General features: G+C 40.1%; 1 protein-coding gene across 50 annotated transcripts in view; it reads right to left on the bottom strand.

The window, feature by feature from the left end:
* BBS4 (Bardet-Biedl syndrome 4) overlaps window positions 1-16,087 on the bottom strand; it is a 46,315-nt gene that overhangs the window by 5,736 nt on the left and 24,492 nt on the right. For 32 of the 50 annotated variants that reach the window (XM_081506283.1, XM_081506279.1, XM_081506311.1 and 29 more), the window contains 7 exons: window positions 14,845-14,924; window positions 12,805-12,868; window positions 11,438-11,549; window positions 10,182-10,254; window positions 3,950-4,003; window positions 2,089-2,216; window positions 168-222 (listed from right to left, as the gene is read on the bottom strand). In XM_081506283.1, the coding sequence (XP_081362409.1) occupies window positions 168-222; window positions 2,089-2,216; window positions 3,950-4,003; window positions 10,182-10,254; window positions 11,438-11,549; window positions 12,805-12,868; window positions 14,845-14,924 (566 nt within the window). Of the gene's footprint in view, window positions 1-167; window positions 223-2,088; window positions 2,217-3,949; window positions 4,004-4,223; window positions 4,893-8,233; window positions 8,398-10,181; window positions 10,255-11,437; window positions 11,550-12,804; window positions 12,869-14,844; window positions 14,925-16,087 lie in introns of those variants that run through there. The other 18 variants (XM_081506298.1, XM_081506300.1, XM_081506306.1 and 15 more) reach the window with 4 other exon arrangements.

Below are 16,087 nucleotides of genomic sequence, written 5' to 3'. Positions count from 1 at the left end.
AAAAGCGGTTTTTTCTTTTTTGGCTGTGTGGCTTGCAGATCTTAGTTCCCTGACCAGGGATTGAACCTGTGTCCCCTGCAGTAAAAGCATGGAATCCTACCCATTGGGCTGCCAGGGAAGTCCCCAAAAGCATTTCTAACATCAATGGATAAGCAAAGTCCTCTTACCTGTAGGTAGAGTAATCCTAAAGTTGTAAGAAGTTCTGTATTTTCTGGTGAGAACCTACAACACAAGAGATGCTCAGAGGGAAACAAGATGTGTATGAGCGATACTGATATACACTTGTAGTAACTGCACCTCCCACTCCCCGTAAGAACTCTCAAAGAGACTGGGGAATTTCCTTCAAGAGTACGTCAACCCGGCTATAGGGAGGACTGCTCAACAAGACAGAAATGGGACTTAGAACCCGTACTCCTTTCTCAGAACCTTTTCTTACAGCCAAAGTCCTCAGAACCTATGGAATATTCTGTGCCGCTGTCTTAATTACACTAATAGAATTCAAGAATAATGCTCTATAAACCAAGTTGGTCTAGAACACACATGATTTTAGCTACTTCCCTCTTGTGGGATTTTTTGTTGTTCTCACTGCACTCACAATGCCAGCCAGCATAATTATTTCTTGGGTAATTTAGGATCCCAAGGCCCCGGATGCTCTGCTCTCCACATTAAACAAAAAGTCACACTAAACAGCCAAACTAAAGAAGAAAGACACATACCAACTCTAGGAAAGAATTGGCCATTGGCTTTGTGGAGTAAACACTGGCTTAAGTAAAAGATTGTCTGCCTTTCCAATCCCTCACTGGCATCTGTCTTTGTCACAAAACAAAAGCAACACTGAGCTGAGATGATCTGACTGCAGGATGGTTAGACAGTTTCAACAGTGAAAATGGCAAAAGGTGAAGAACATCTCCTGCTTCTAAGGAATGAGGTAGGGTGCAGGTTACCCACGGGGAGACCAGAGTCACAGGGGCAAAGCCCCTGCCCGGGGAGGCCTGAGCTGCCAGACTGAGCTTACTCAGTTCAAGTAAGTATTTGCTCTTCACTTTCTGCCATAAATTCCCATCCTGATCACCTTCCTCTAACCTAACCAAGTAGGTAATTTCCATGATTCTAGTGGCATCCTTCCCCCCACCAAAACATGATTACTCTCTCTGAAGCTGTTTCTATCATCTCAGTAAGGCTCCAAATGCCCAGCTGTCCTCCAAATTCTCATTTGAGGATTTCAGTGACTTAAGTCCTTAGCCAGACACAGGAAGAATGTGTGAGCTAATGTAATTAATGTGAGCTTAGCTCAAAGAGCCAATTTCTTGAATGCACGGGTCAGGGGTCAAGGCTTCCCACTCAGCATCACAAAGATTCAACATATGGCTACATGGGCTCCCACCTACTTGTCCCTGTAAATGTAGCCTCTTGATGACAGAAGTCTTCCTTGCAGCCTAACAAACCAAAGTATTTTTTATGTCTTTTTAGATATAAAATATGAAAAAAATTCCAGAAGCAGTGTTGTTGTGACTAATGTAACTAGGAAAGTTACTATCATGGTAGAAGACAAGAGTAATTAACAACAGAAATCTAAGTTTAGTCCAAAGTCTTGTTATCTGGAATAACAGACTTTGTGGCCTTGAACCACAGATGACGCATTCTGTCCAGTGACCAAATAAATGAGACAAAGGCATTTTGTTACAGCTATCCCACTTAAACCAGACAAGATCTAGGCAGAAAAGATAAGATTCCCTAGAAAGGAGAAACAGAATACCACACTGGGAACACCAGTCAGTTCCATTATCAACAGGGGTTAGGCAACAACCTATGGAATGATGGCTTAACATGGGAGGAACCTGGATCCCTGACTGACCTTGTGGAGCAGAGAGCTGCCCAGGACCAGCCACACTGACAGGTGAGAAAGAAACATAAGTCGTCCTTATTTAAGCCACTGGGAGCTCTAAACTTTAGCTTAACATTTACTCTAACTCGCAGAACTCATACAATGTGTAACCAGTCACACATGTCCTCTCAGGCATGGGAGTTCAAGTCTGCTCCCATTTTTGTTTTAGTTTCTCATTGCTCTAAAGGAACCAACACACTTACTCCACTGCTTTCTTGTAAATTTCGATGGCCTTGTCCAAGTCTCCCTTCAGCAAGAAGATCTTGCCCAGCATTATGTAAGTCAGATCATGTCTGTTAAGATGTAGGGCATTGTGCAACTGGTCTTGTGCCTAACAAGATTGACAGAGTAAAAAGAACCAAATCACCACCAGGAAAAGACAAGGACTCTGTACGGTTAATGTAAAGAAAGAGCTCCTGCTGTACTCAAGTAGGAACATCACATTTCAGCAAATGTCCCACCACTCAAAAAACTAAAACATACCCAAACTGCTCTCATAGGACAGCTGGAAACATAAAATGTCTGCCTCTAGTGCCACTTGGGGGGCTTGTACAAGAGGATTAACCTTTTTGAGTGTTTTCTGCTTTTCGATATCCATTCCCATGACTCATATTCCATATGTCAAGAGGGATATCATGGTACATAGAGTACTGCCCCAAACTTGACCCCAGCTGCACCGCTGACCAACTGCACACCTTTCTCCGGGGGGACCTCATTTTCCTCACCAATATTTGGATAAATGAATGAATGAATATTCATTTATTCATTCAGTAGGTATCATCGAGTGCCTATTGCTCTAGGTACTGGTATACCGAAGCTAACAGAGAAAACTCCTTGCTCTGTAAGAGCTTATCTTGTAGATGATGATAAAGCCTGTTTAGTCCTTCACCAATTCAACAAGTATTTATATAAATGCCAGCTACTGTATTTGCTTAGCCTGTTAGCTTTACAGTAAAAGCTAATTCTCCTCCTCCTCAGTTCAGGTCTGACCAAAAACCAAATCCAGCTCTCTCTTGGCTCAGAATAATCCCATGAATAGATATGTACTTGCTTAAAATTTCTCTAAAGAGAAAAAGCTCCTAACCAAGTATATAACACTGAAGAGCCAGATCTGCCCAGAAAACCTAATTGACTAAATATGTATATTTTATTTGCACAGATACAGGTATTATTATTTATATATCTCAGAAGAGCAAAAAGTTATTCTCACACCTCAACTGCTGATGTACAGGTTTTTTTGTTATTTTTTTTTTAAGAACCCTGAAGGATTGATTAGATTGCTTCAGTTTACAAACTGGTACATATTAAACATTATCAAATATGAGTATCAGCTAATTCAGGTTCTCAGTCCTGTCAGCACTGGAGAAAAGAGAATAAAACTTCAGTCACTAAGTGGGAGCATTGTGAAGGAAACTAACCAATCCCACTGTCATTAACTTTCAGAGTTCTCAATAATTTGGTCTAGCTCTCAGTTAAGATATATACATTTTTTCCCTTTGAGTACCAGAATAAGCTCAAAAGTTTTATCTGATCATAAGAGTCTTGGGCATTACAGCCTAATCACAATGAAATATAAAAATCTCACGTGGAAAATAACCTTAAAAACTGAAACTCACATGTCAAACTACTTAAGATTAAAAATTCATTTCCAATGACCTGAAAACTGAAATGTAAGATAGCTCACTTGGCCATAATTACACTTCTAAGTCTTACAGATCCACTTTTTTATATTTAAATTTTATTGAACATTTGTGTTTCTATTCTGGAAAATTAAACTAAGGTGTGGAAAATAAGAGAGGAAGAAAGGAATGAGACTGCCATTTCCTCTGTTTCTAGAATTTGTCACTTTCTTGTTAAAAGCGGGGGGGGGGAGATGAATAGTGACAAATGAGAATAAAAATGGGGGTAAATGTATAGGGAACTTTCATTTTTTTTACTTCTAAAAGTCTCTGCAAGCAGTAGGAATAATACAAAATGATCCATGGGGCCTATGTAAAAAGTGTACCCTCAGTGAAATCCCCAGACAACTACTCATCCACCACCACCACCATTTCTACAGATTACCTTGTCAAACTGTTTCAGATAAATGTAGCAAACTCCTAGGTTATGACAGACTTCCTACACACAAAAGAAAGGAAAACAAGTGTAAATTCATTAGAGTGTGAACAGGCACCTAGAGATTATTGTTGCTTGACAAAATTTAAGCTTGAAAACATGCATTATGGTTAGTTTTTTACTTGAATCTTATTCAGATTATAAGAGAGAAAAGCAGAATAAACCAGTGATCTTCCTGGGCCTGTATAGTACCTTTGGGTGCATACCCAGCCCATTCCTATACCTTTTTTCTCTTAGAGCTGCTCACGGAACAAACCCTTTGTGCCCTCTTCTCAGAAGAAACCACCACAGTTCCTTCTCCAGCTCTAAGCAGGGGTGTGGGTGTGGGTGTCAGACTTCTTTTCATAGGAATCTAGGAATTCACTCACTAGGTGATATGCACTTGGAGGCTGACAGTGCCATCTTGAGGCTACTATGATGGAATACAGATATGTGGAAAGTGAAAGTGTTAGTCGCTCAGTTGTATATGACTCTTTGTGAACCCACAGACAGTAGCCCACCAGGCTCCTCTGTTCAGGAGGTTCTCCAGGCAAGAATACTAGAGTAGGTAAGCCATTCCCTTCTCCAGGGGAACTTCCCTACCCAAGGATCAAATCCAGGTTTCCTGCATGGTCCTGTGCTGCAGGCTTCTGCAGACTGGCTCCAATTACAGATATGTAATTGGATATGTAATTGGGGCTTACAATACAGGTCAGCAAACTACAACCCATGGGACAAATCCACCCTCTGCCCCTGTTTGTAAATAAAGTTGTATTAGAACATAGCCACAACCACTTGCTATGTATCCTCTATGGTTCTTTCACAGAACTTCAGAGTTAAGTAATTGCAACAAAGACTGTATAAAGCCGCAAAGCTTAAAATATATACTAACCTGACCTTTACCAAAAAAAAAAAAAAAGCCAACCTCTGATCTACAGAAAGAAAAAAACAGCAGAAATGCAGAGAAGCTAACTTGGTTGCTGACAGCTTTCCAGTTTTAGTTCACTGCAAGACCAATCTGTATTTCCTGACCTTGTGTTCTATAGAATCTCTTGAACTCCCTTATTTAAATCTTTTTTTTTTATTTAACGCAGCTTTAAAGAAAGGAAAAGGCAAGGCTGAGGAAACGGCTCGAAAAACAGTAAGGACCATCTTGTTAGTAGTGAGGAAGTGCAGAAGCACATGCAGACCCAGGAGTGTCCCCCTCTGAAGAAATATGAACCTTCAAGGGCTCAGAGACAACTGTTTAATGTTTTCCAAGTTGCCTAAAATAACAACAAAATAGCAATCAGTGATCCTATGCCAGATGTTTTTCATATATATTACTTTAACCTTCCCAGCAAATCTGAAACGTAAGTATAACAATCCTGATCTTAGGGATAAGGAAATTGAAGCTCAGAGAAGTTAAGCAGTTTGCTTAATACAGAAAGCATCAGCACAGGGATTTTTTTTTTTTCTTAGTTCTAAATCTTAAACAATTTCAAGAACATGGAAGCAACCTAAATGTCCATCAACAGAGAAACTGATAAAGAAGACATGGTCATATATACAGTAGAATATTACTCAGCTATAAAAAAATGAAAATGTGCCATTTGCAGAGACTTGGATGCACCTAAAGACAGTCATTCAGAGTAAGCAAGTCAGAAAGAAAAAAATTAAAATACTGTATTATATCACTTATATGTGACATCTAGAAAGATGACACAGATGAACTTATTTGCAAAGCAGAAACAGAGACACAGACATACCAAACAAACGTATGGACACCAAGGAGGGGAGGGGCAGGGATGAACTGGGAGACTGGGAACGACATACACACCCTACTATAAACACAGACAGCTAATGAGGACCTCCTGTAGAGCACAGGGGTGCTACTCAATGCTGTCTGGTGACCTCAATGGGAAGGAAACTCAAGGAAGAAGGGATATATGTATACGTATGGCTGATTCACTTTGCTATCCATCAGAAAATAACACAACATTGTAAAGCAATTATATTACAATAAAAATAAAGATTATGATGACCATTGCACAACTCTGTAAATATATTAAAAAAAAATGAATCATATACTTTTAATAGGTGAATTGTATGGTATTTGAAGTATATATCAATAAAGCTGATAAAAAGAAAGAAAAGGATTTCCCTGGTGGTCCAGTGGCTAAGAATCAGCCTGACAATGCAGAGGACACTGGTTCAAACCCTGGTCCAGGAAAATTCCACATGCTGTGGGACAACTAAGCCCATGCGCCACAACTACTGAGACTGCACTCTAGAGCCTCCCGAGCCACAACTACTGAGCCCGCATGTCTAGAGTCTGTGCTCTGCAACGAGAAGCCATCACAATGAGAAGCCTGCACGCACAAGGAAGAGTAGCCCCTGCTCACTGCAACTAGAGAAAGCCTGAGCACAGCAGCAAAGACCCAGTGCAGCCAAAATAAAATACTGTTTAAAAAAAAAAAAAAAGGGTCTCAGATTGCTAAGGGACTATTTTTAAAAAGAAAAAAAAAAAGAATTTCAACATATATATACGTAGAGAATCACCATATACTCATTGTCTTGCTCCAACAACCATCCAATCCACACCCCTGCATCCATCCCACTACTTCTGTAAGCAAATACCAGATAATATAACATTTTATCCACAAATATTTATGTATTTCTTTTTTTTATTATTGTTTATATATTGATTTTTAGCTGTGCTGGGGCTTCACTACTGCACGTGCTTTTCTCTAGTGGTGAGTGAGAGCTGCTCTTTGTTGCACAGTCTACTCATTATGGTGGCTTCTCCTGTTATGGAGCACGGGCTCTAAGGCGCGCAGGCACATGTGGCTCAGTAGTTGTGGTTCCCAGGCTCCCAAGCACAGGCTCACTAGTTGTGGTGCATGGGCTTAGTTGCTTCTTGGCATGTGAGATATTCCCAGACCAGGACTTGAACCCATGTCTCCTGCATTGGCAGGCAGACTCTTTACCACTGAGCCACCAGGGAAGTCCCTCGGTATATACTTCCAAAGGATAAGATCGCTCTTTTTTAAAATCTACCCACAATACCATTATCATACTTGGGAAAAAAAAATTAGTTACTGCTTAATATCTGATGTTGAATCATGTTCAATTTCTAATAAATGACTCACATTACAAGAAATTTTTCTTAAATCACAACCCAAAATATGTCCACACATTGCCAAGCAGTGGGATTTGAACTCGGGCCTGTCTCGAAAAGTAGGGCTGTAATTCTCCTCTCTCCAACTCCACAAGTACATTCCACTTCATCATCCTTTAAGAATGTACACACGGAGCTGGAGAGAGAAGAAATATAGCCTACTTGTCCTTTAATGTCCTGGAAGGTAACTAATGCCCCTACCCTTTTGAAAATATTTGCCATAGTTATTACTTGGCAAAACAGCAGCAATATGCCTTAAACAAACTGACAGCCAAGGAAATTTTTGAAAAGAAAACTAGAACAAATCTGAGTTAAGTTCTGTTTTTCATGAGGTGAGAGCAGCAGACATCCTGCAAGGGCAACTGATACAGTGGAAAAATTACAGGCCTAAAGTGAGGAATCCTGGATTCTAGACCTGAATTCTGGCTCCGTTTCTGCCATTACCTCACTGTGTGCCCTTCAGCAAGTCACTCCATCTCCAAAAGCTTCAGCTTCCTCATCTAAAAGTACAGGAAATCCTCTCTAACAGCTGCTCCAAAAGTCCAATGAGATCATGGCAAGAGGAATTATTATTCTCCTGCTGCAGCTAGATTGTGGAATACCCTGATGAGTCCAAGAAAGTAGAGTTACAGGTTTTCTACAGGCCACAGGCACTCGTGAAGCATCAGGGCAGAGAATGGATGTTTGAGAAATGACTACCTCTACTGGCACCAAAGGAGAAGGCAATGGCACCCCACTCCAGTACTCTTGCATGGAAAATCCCATGGATGGAGGAGCCTGGTAGGCTGCAGTCCATGGGGTCACGAAGAGTCAGACACAACTTAGCGACTTCCCTTTCACTTTTCACTTTCATGCACTGGAGAAGGAAATGGCAACCCACTCCAGTATTCTTGCCTGGAGAATCCCAGGGACGGCGGAGCCTGGTGGGCTGCTGTCTATGGGGTCGCACAGAGTCGGACACGACTGAAGCAACTCAGCAACTGGCACCAATGGACTTGTTATCCCAGATGAGTAATACCAAATGAGCTCTTTCAACCAACTGGACAGACTGATAAACATTCTCCCTTTCCCCCGCATCCCGTCCCTGAGCTCACCTGTCTCACTTCCTCTGTATCTCCCTCTATGGGCTCATTTTCTCTTCAGCTCAGCCCTTCAAACTGTTGTTTTTCCAGGACTCCATCCTCAGCTCACTGCAGAGTGATCTCATCCAATGTCATGGTTTTAATCATCACCTTTGTGTTGACTCCAAAACATGTATCTATCCCAGAACACTTGAGCTTCAGATTTCTATATACAGCCATGTATTGGATACAATTTAGATACCCTACCAGAAGCTACAATTCATCATGTCCATAATCTTCTGAAAATAGGATTTAATTCTAATTTGTTATCACCACCCTCTCCCCTAACTTGCTTCTCTTCCTTCCTTATTTCCTATTCTGGTTCATTGTCCCATAAACCACCAATCCATCTTGGCATCTGCTGCCCAGTGCCTGGCACACAGCAGACATTCACTTGTTGAAAAAAGTGACTAAATGAACAAAACAGTAACTCACTTTTCCTTTATCTGTAGCTTTACTTTGGCCTTTGGCTATAAAATACTCAATGGCATAAAGACTTAAACATCTCAGTCTTCAGATCTGCAGAAAAGTGACTGACAAACACATCTGACAAATAATAGGGCCGTAAGAACTGCAGGGAAAACCCATGCTAGCTCTTTCTACTAATCAATCTAATCCTTCACTCTTCTATATATCTAAGAATCTCCTTCACTCTTAAGATATATCTTTCTAAGAATCACAGGTATTTTGAAAAAACCATCAGCATGAAAAAGAAGAACTAAAATAAAGAGAGGAATAAAAAGATAATTGTGGAAAGCAGAACAGAACTTCAAAGGGTCAGAGACATGAAGAGACAACCATAAGAAAAGACAAAGTTCTTAAAAATTAAAAATATAATTACTGAAATAAAAAATATTGAATGGGTAGACTAAATAACAGAATATGAATATAGCTAAAAACAAAAATGATGATTTGGAAGATATGATTGAGGAAATATCTCTGAATGTACAGCAAAGACAAGGATGTGGAAAATATGAGAAGCAAGTTAGAAGACAAGGAGAACAGATGTAGAACACGTGTAATAGAGAGTAGAAAACAGTGTGGCAAATGCTGCTAGTTATCTACCCAGTAGTCATTCTTGCTGATTACCTTACTAACAGAAACCTAATTACATTTAGTATGACAATGTGTTCAACTTAAAAACTATATTTCCCAATCTTCTTTACAAAACAGGTAGTTGATATAATGTACGTGGATTTCTGGGAAAGTTGTACTTTCTTGATAAAGGTTATGTCTTTTTCTCTTTGTTGCCTCCTCTTTCTCCCTACCAGAATAATGATGTGGTGTTAGAGCTGTCGCAGCCATCTTGTAGCCATGAAGAAAAAGCCTCAGTGTTGTTGTCAAAGCAATGTCAGTAACTACTTACCTGGGCTTCTTGTTACGTAAGAAAAAAATAAACTCGTAATTTGTAAAGTCAGTGTTTAATGTTTTGTTGCAGTTACACACAATCCCTAAATGATACAGACAATGGAGAGGAAAAAATAATCGAAGAACTACTCAAAAAAAAAAAAAACCACCTCCCTATCCAAAGGCAAGGGTCCTCCAAGTGAAAGAGCCAATGAGTGCAAGAAAAAAGAAACACATCGTGACAACTATTACTGGTATTTCAGAACTCCGATAATAAACAGAAAATCCTCAAAGCTTCTAGACAGGAGAGTGGGGTTACCAACAAGAATCAAACTAGTAACAGACTGCTCATCAACAACACTTATACCAAGAAAGCTTGGCAGCATTGTCTGCTGAGTTATGAGGAAACCTAATTTTTTATCCTATACCTAGGCCAAATCATCAATCAAGTGTGAAGATAAAATAAAGACAGTTTTGGCATGTAATAACTCAGTAATAAACACAAACGATAGCCATATGATAAATGAAACAGTCAGCATGTTACTAGTAACAAAGAACAAAGTTCCCTACTTACCCAGTCTTTCTGATTAAGTTTAGCTGCTTCATTATATACTTCAATGGCAGCTTTATGTTTCCCCAAAAGAAATCTGGGGAAGAAACACATTTTCTGTAATTATTAGCATAAAGCTTTTTATAAGACCAACCCCACTAGTCCTACATTTGACTCATGTTGCAGGCAGCAGAGAATTTTGCAAGCCTCTTCCCTATGAGTGACTTGTGTGGGTTTAGCCAGTGAGACTCTCATGTATCAACAGCAGAAGCCCTTGGTAGGGACAGCACTGGTAGCTGTTCCAAGGCCTTGGTCCCATTCTGTACCAATTTTAGTGAAAGTGTTAGTTGCTCAGTCATGTCCAACTCTGCAACCCCATGGACTGTAGCTTGCCCGGCTCCTCTGTCCATGGAATTCTCCAGGCAAGAATACCGGAGTGGGTAGCCATTCCCTTCTCCAGGGGATCTTCCTGACCCAGGGATTGAACCCAGGCCTCCTGTGTCTCCTGCATTTCAGGTGGATTGTTTACCATCTGAGCCACCGGGGAAGCCCCAATTTTAATGAAAGTCTTGTGTAATTTATTTTCCCCAATGTACAATAAATGTAGACCAAGAAACAAGCCAAATTAATTCCACGTTAAACAAGAACTGCCACAATTTTTCATCATCATGTATTAGGGACATGCCCTTCTCTTCCAAACTAAGTCTCTTTCCTTGATACTAATTCTGGAGACACGGGAAAATCAGCCTCTGTGCAAAGACAGTGCAGGTATGGATGACACTGCAGGTTAGAAAGTGAGGGTGGGAACTCCACAGATCACTCTACTACTCTGGAGCAGTAAAGCTGCTATTAGTAAAGTAAATATTTATTAATAGTAAAGCTATTAGTACTTAAAAGCTTATAAAGATTCTAGAGAGTGCCAGAATCCAGGAGCCTTCAGAGGATTCACTTAACACACACTAAAAAACTACTGTGTATACAGTATTATGCTAAGTGTTGGAACAGTGGACAAGAAAAATTCCATGGGTCGCCAATATGATTAAGGTAACTGAAGCACAAAATGTTACTATTTGAGAAATACTATCAGTGCTCCCCTATCAAACTAGAATATGCAGTGTTTGAAATACTCATTGGCTGTATACTGGTTATCTCATTTTCTCAAACTTCAACATTAATCCACACTCTTCAAAGTGAATTTGTTACACTTCTCTTGAAGCAAGCCCCAGCCTAAGAATGCACTTTACACTCTTCTCCACCAGTGCCCTAAGGCCAATACTCACAAAGATCTGGCCACCTGCTTGAGGTTATCAGCACACTGAGGGCTGAGAATAGCACACATCTGAAAGAGTCCTAGGGATTCCTGGATATTTCCTTCCAGGCGAAATATCAAAGCTGCCAAGAGAGAGAAAACACAGAAAATAAAGTCATGTTCTAAGAATGGAGCCTGGCATGTGAAAAACTGGAGAAAGAGGGAAGTAGGAAATCTTAACAAAGAAACCCTTTGGATAACTGTGTCTTAAAATACAATCAGATATGACTTCAGATGGATTGAAACAAACAGCAAAGTTGGTGATGAGCTAAAACCTTTTTTTAAGGTTATCTGGGACCTACCTATTTCTCCACTCCCAGCTTCCAACAGGCAGATAATCGGGTGCCTTGTAAATTATTCCAGGAACTCTTCACTGTAAGAACATTCTTATAGCTCCTATCAGATGCTCTATTTATCATGGTAACTCCCAACTTCACCTGATAGTTTTCAGAGAGTACACCCAAATGGGGCAAGTGCAATCAAAAACCCAAGTCCAACAAGGAGATGCTGGCAAAGAATGCAGTAATATTTCAGAGTTTGTTCTCCTAGCAACCAATCAAAATCAATCATTTTTCCTAGGCCTAGTTTTCAGAAGATTTACATGCTTAAGTAGTATGAGGCACTGTAAGTCTGGAACTGGTGATATTGGGAATAAATGAGCATTATTTTGCCACAATATCCTAGATATGTTAATACATTACCAATTACATCAGAAAATTGCATGTTAATCTGAAGACTACAAATGTAGAGTGGGAAACAAAACCATTCATTTACATCAAAGAGTCAAAAAGAAAGTTCCTGGTGCCCAAGTAGCAACCAAGGATGCTACTCAGGCACTACAGAGTAAAATTCCAGTCAATCCCTCTAATCCCTATAATATTCAGTCCCTATAATATTTGATTTCTGATGACTTCCATTTATTCTCTGCTTTGTCCTGTATACCTCTAGGCTTCTTCCCTTCATCCTGACTCACCGTACAAAAAATCCTCAAGCTTTTTCTCATCTCTTCTAGCTTGACTACAATGAATTCTTGAAAAGCCTCTTCTGGGCCCAACACTGCTGCAGCAGGCAGCAACCCTAACAACAGTTCTGCAAAACACTAGCCAGAACTAGAATAGGGGTGAAGGACAGTAGCAAGCAGAACTAGTTTTAACAGAACTAGTCATTTCTGAGGTCAAATCCAGCACAATAATTATGTTCTGATTTCAAAAAAACAGTAATCTAAACAGATTTGTGGAACATTTACTTGAATTTAAGTATTTCATAAGTTGTTCTTTTTCCAGAATCTAGGCAGAGTGTGCATTTCTCTAGCAAGAAGAGAAGAAATATATGTCTCACCTTGGACATAGATAGCATATTCACATAACCCCTGAGTCTCCTGAAGCTGTTCTTTGATAACAGCCTGAAAAAGAAACAAACAATACTTCTGAGTAGTGGTTAAGTGTCTTCAAGTAAAGGAAGACACGGACACCTGTCTGCCGTCACCCTGTTTGATCTATACGCTGAGCAAATCATGAGAAATGCCAGGCTGGATAAGTTACAAGCTGCAATCAAGACAGGTGGGAGAAACATCAAAAACCTCAGATATGCAAATGGTACCACTCTGATGGCAGAGAGCAAGGGGGAACTGGAAGGCCTCTTGATGAGGGTGAAGGGGGAGAGTGGAAGAGCCGGCTTAAAACTAAATATTGAAAAAACTAAGATCGTGGCATCCAGCCCCTTTACTTCCTGGCAGATGCAGGGGGGAAAGATGGAAGTACTGACAGATTTCCTCTTCTAGGGCTCTAAGATCACTGTGGATGGTGACTGCAACCACGAAATCAGAGGACATTTGCTTCTTGGCAGGAAAGCTATAGCAAACCTAGACAATGTGTTGAAAAGGAGAGACATTGCTCTGCCAACAAAGGCCAAGTAGTCAAGGCTGTGGTCTTCCCAGTTGTGAAATATAGTTATGAGAGGTGGACCATAAAGAAGGCAGAGCACCAAAGAGTTGATGCCTTCGCACTGTGGTGCTGGAGAGGACTCCTAAGAGTCCCTTGGACAGCAAGGAGATCAAACCAGTCAATCTTAAGGGAAATCAGCCATGAATATTCACTGGAAGGACAGATGCTGAGGCTGACACCCCAGTATTTTGGTCGTCTGGTGCGACGAGCCAACTCACAGGAGAGGTCCTTGATGCTGGGAAGGGTTGAGAGTGGAGGGAGAAGGCGGCGTCGGAGGATGGGATGGCTGGATGGCATCACCGATGCAATGGACATGAACTTGGGCAAACTTTGGGAGATGGCGATGGACAGAGAAGCCTGGCGTGTTGCAATCCACAGGATCACAAAGAGTCAGACATGACTGGGCAACTGAACAATAAGACATGGACAAGGGGTATATGTAAGGAGTCAAGAGATAGGGAAAAAGGAGAAGCAATAGGTACGGAAGGAAGCAGGTAAATTTGGCTACAGAAAAGTTGAATTTGAAATGTCTGTGAAGCATTCAGTACGCATCAGACTGATCTGGCGATCAGGAAGAAGTGTACAGAACAAGCAGAGAAAGGAGTCAAGGACAGTACACAGGAACAGCCCCAATTTTTAAGAAACAAGCAAAGGAAGAGAAGCCGGAAGAAAGGAAACAGAAAAAGTGGTCAATAAAGGAAATGGGAAATAAGGATAGTATCACAGAAGAAAAAAAAATCTTTCCAAATCCATACTGGAACTAAACATTGCTAGTTCTTCGCACTGCTGTGGGTACAAATGTGACAGGTATAAAAATCACAACCTTAAAAGCATTACAAAGCTCTGAATGCCTAAAAAAGACAATACCAAGGATATATTTTGCATGATGATACTATTCTCTGCCAGCAAGTATGTAACATATATACCGTCACCAAAGATACGGGTCAGAGAAAAGAAAATACAAACGGTTTTAAAATACGCAAAGGATCAAGCTCACCACAAGAATTATGAAATAAAAGTGAAAACACCATTTTTCACCATCCAGAGATCAAAAAGTTAAATACTATGTTGATTTGAACATCTGCTCTCCACCATAAGACCAACCGGTCCCAGAAAGTAGCGGCTCCTTCAGCCTGGTCTTAAAATGAGGAGACACATGGAGCACGCTGGAACCTGCTCCACAGACTGTGGTTAAACCCACCAACTACAGCCAATCTGAAGGCCTATGAGTCATAAATAAGGCCACTGACATTATAAGGTTGTTTGTTAAGCAGCATTATCACAGCAAAAGCTGATTAATACACAAAATGTGAAGAAACAAGATTTCACACATTATTAAAATAATGGGTTATTACCTGCCATACAAACTGAGTGACAGACACAGATGCTTAATCAAAGCCTGCCTCTCATGTTCTCCATCACTGCAGCCTCTCACCTTGCATGCTTCATAATCCTTCCGGATATAATGGAGATGTATCAGCCAGTTCTGCTTCTCCAAAATAGGAAACTCTGGAGCTGGGTAGCATATTTTGACAAAAACAAACAGTCATTGTTAGGTTTTCTCCTTGAGCATTGTCCTCATGTCCAAACTAACCAAAAGGAGACTGTAATATCATGTTAAATTCTTCCTGCTGCTGACCATTTTTAAGCAAAGTATATTACAAAATGTGTAGATTATTACATTAAGAGATACTTGTCCTACTAGTACACATGCAATATATATTCCTGTACAGTTTGTGTGGTTCCTAGTATCAGTTTCTCAACTGATAAATTACCTGAAGGGAAAAACAGAATCATTCTTTCCCTCTTTTCGTTTCTCTCTCTTCCTGGTTTTGGAAGGTGAATAAAATGACTTTCCAAAAGATATTTCAGGAGTGTTACTAACAAAATATATATAATATAGTTAATATCACATCTGACAGATCAGAGGACCAAAAATACCTAAACATAGTCTTAGCAATAGCTCAAATGTGAAACATTATACTGTTGCCCAATAATGAGAAGTCAACAAGGAGAAAAATATTTCAGTCACCTCAGACACTGAAAATGATTCATGCTAGAGAAACTATGAGTTACTATTCCTTTGAATGCAATTAAAATATAGGTAAAAATTCATTAGGAAGTTAACTTTTCTATGGTAAAAAGGAAGAGAGGTATTCACAACAACCTCAGAACAGTGGAGACCTCAAGAAGAAGGAAGAATGAATTAGAAATCAATAAAAAGGAGAATTAAACTCTTTAATGCTTTACTATCAAAAAAATTAAAAGCTCTAAAATATATATGGCTAAATGTTTTTATTAAACCTGGCCCGTAAGCACATGGGTATTTGTTATTTCTTATGCATTTTAATACATGTTTGAGGTATTCCCTGCTTATTTTAATGGTCACTTTTTTTTTTGGCCTGCACCATGCCACATATGGGATCTTAGTTCCAAGACTAAGGATGAAACCTCCGCCCCCTGCAGTGGAGACTGAACCACTGGACCACTGGGGAAGTTCTGGTGTTCCCTTATTTTTAAAAATGAAAAGAAAGGGTACACCAGGGGAGGAAAGGGAAATGATTTGTAATCATTCTGTTCCAGAACCTTAAGCGACATAACAACAGAAAACGCAAGACTTACATGTGCATAATATTAATATGATGGGAAGGAAAAAAAGCTTACTGTGACCCAGAATT

The sequence above is a fragment of the Giraffa tippelskirchi genome, chromosome 7 (assembly GCF_054371585.1).
Source record: "Giraffa tippelskirchi isolate mGirTip1 chromosome 7, T2T-mGirTip1v1.2.pri, whole genome shotgun sequence".
NCBI lineage: Eukaryota > Metazoa > Chordata > Mammalia > Artiodactyla > Giraffidae > Giraffa > Giraffa tippelskirchi.
This window is presented reverse-complemented; position numbering and strand designations above follow the sequence as displayed.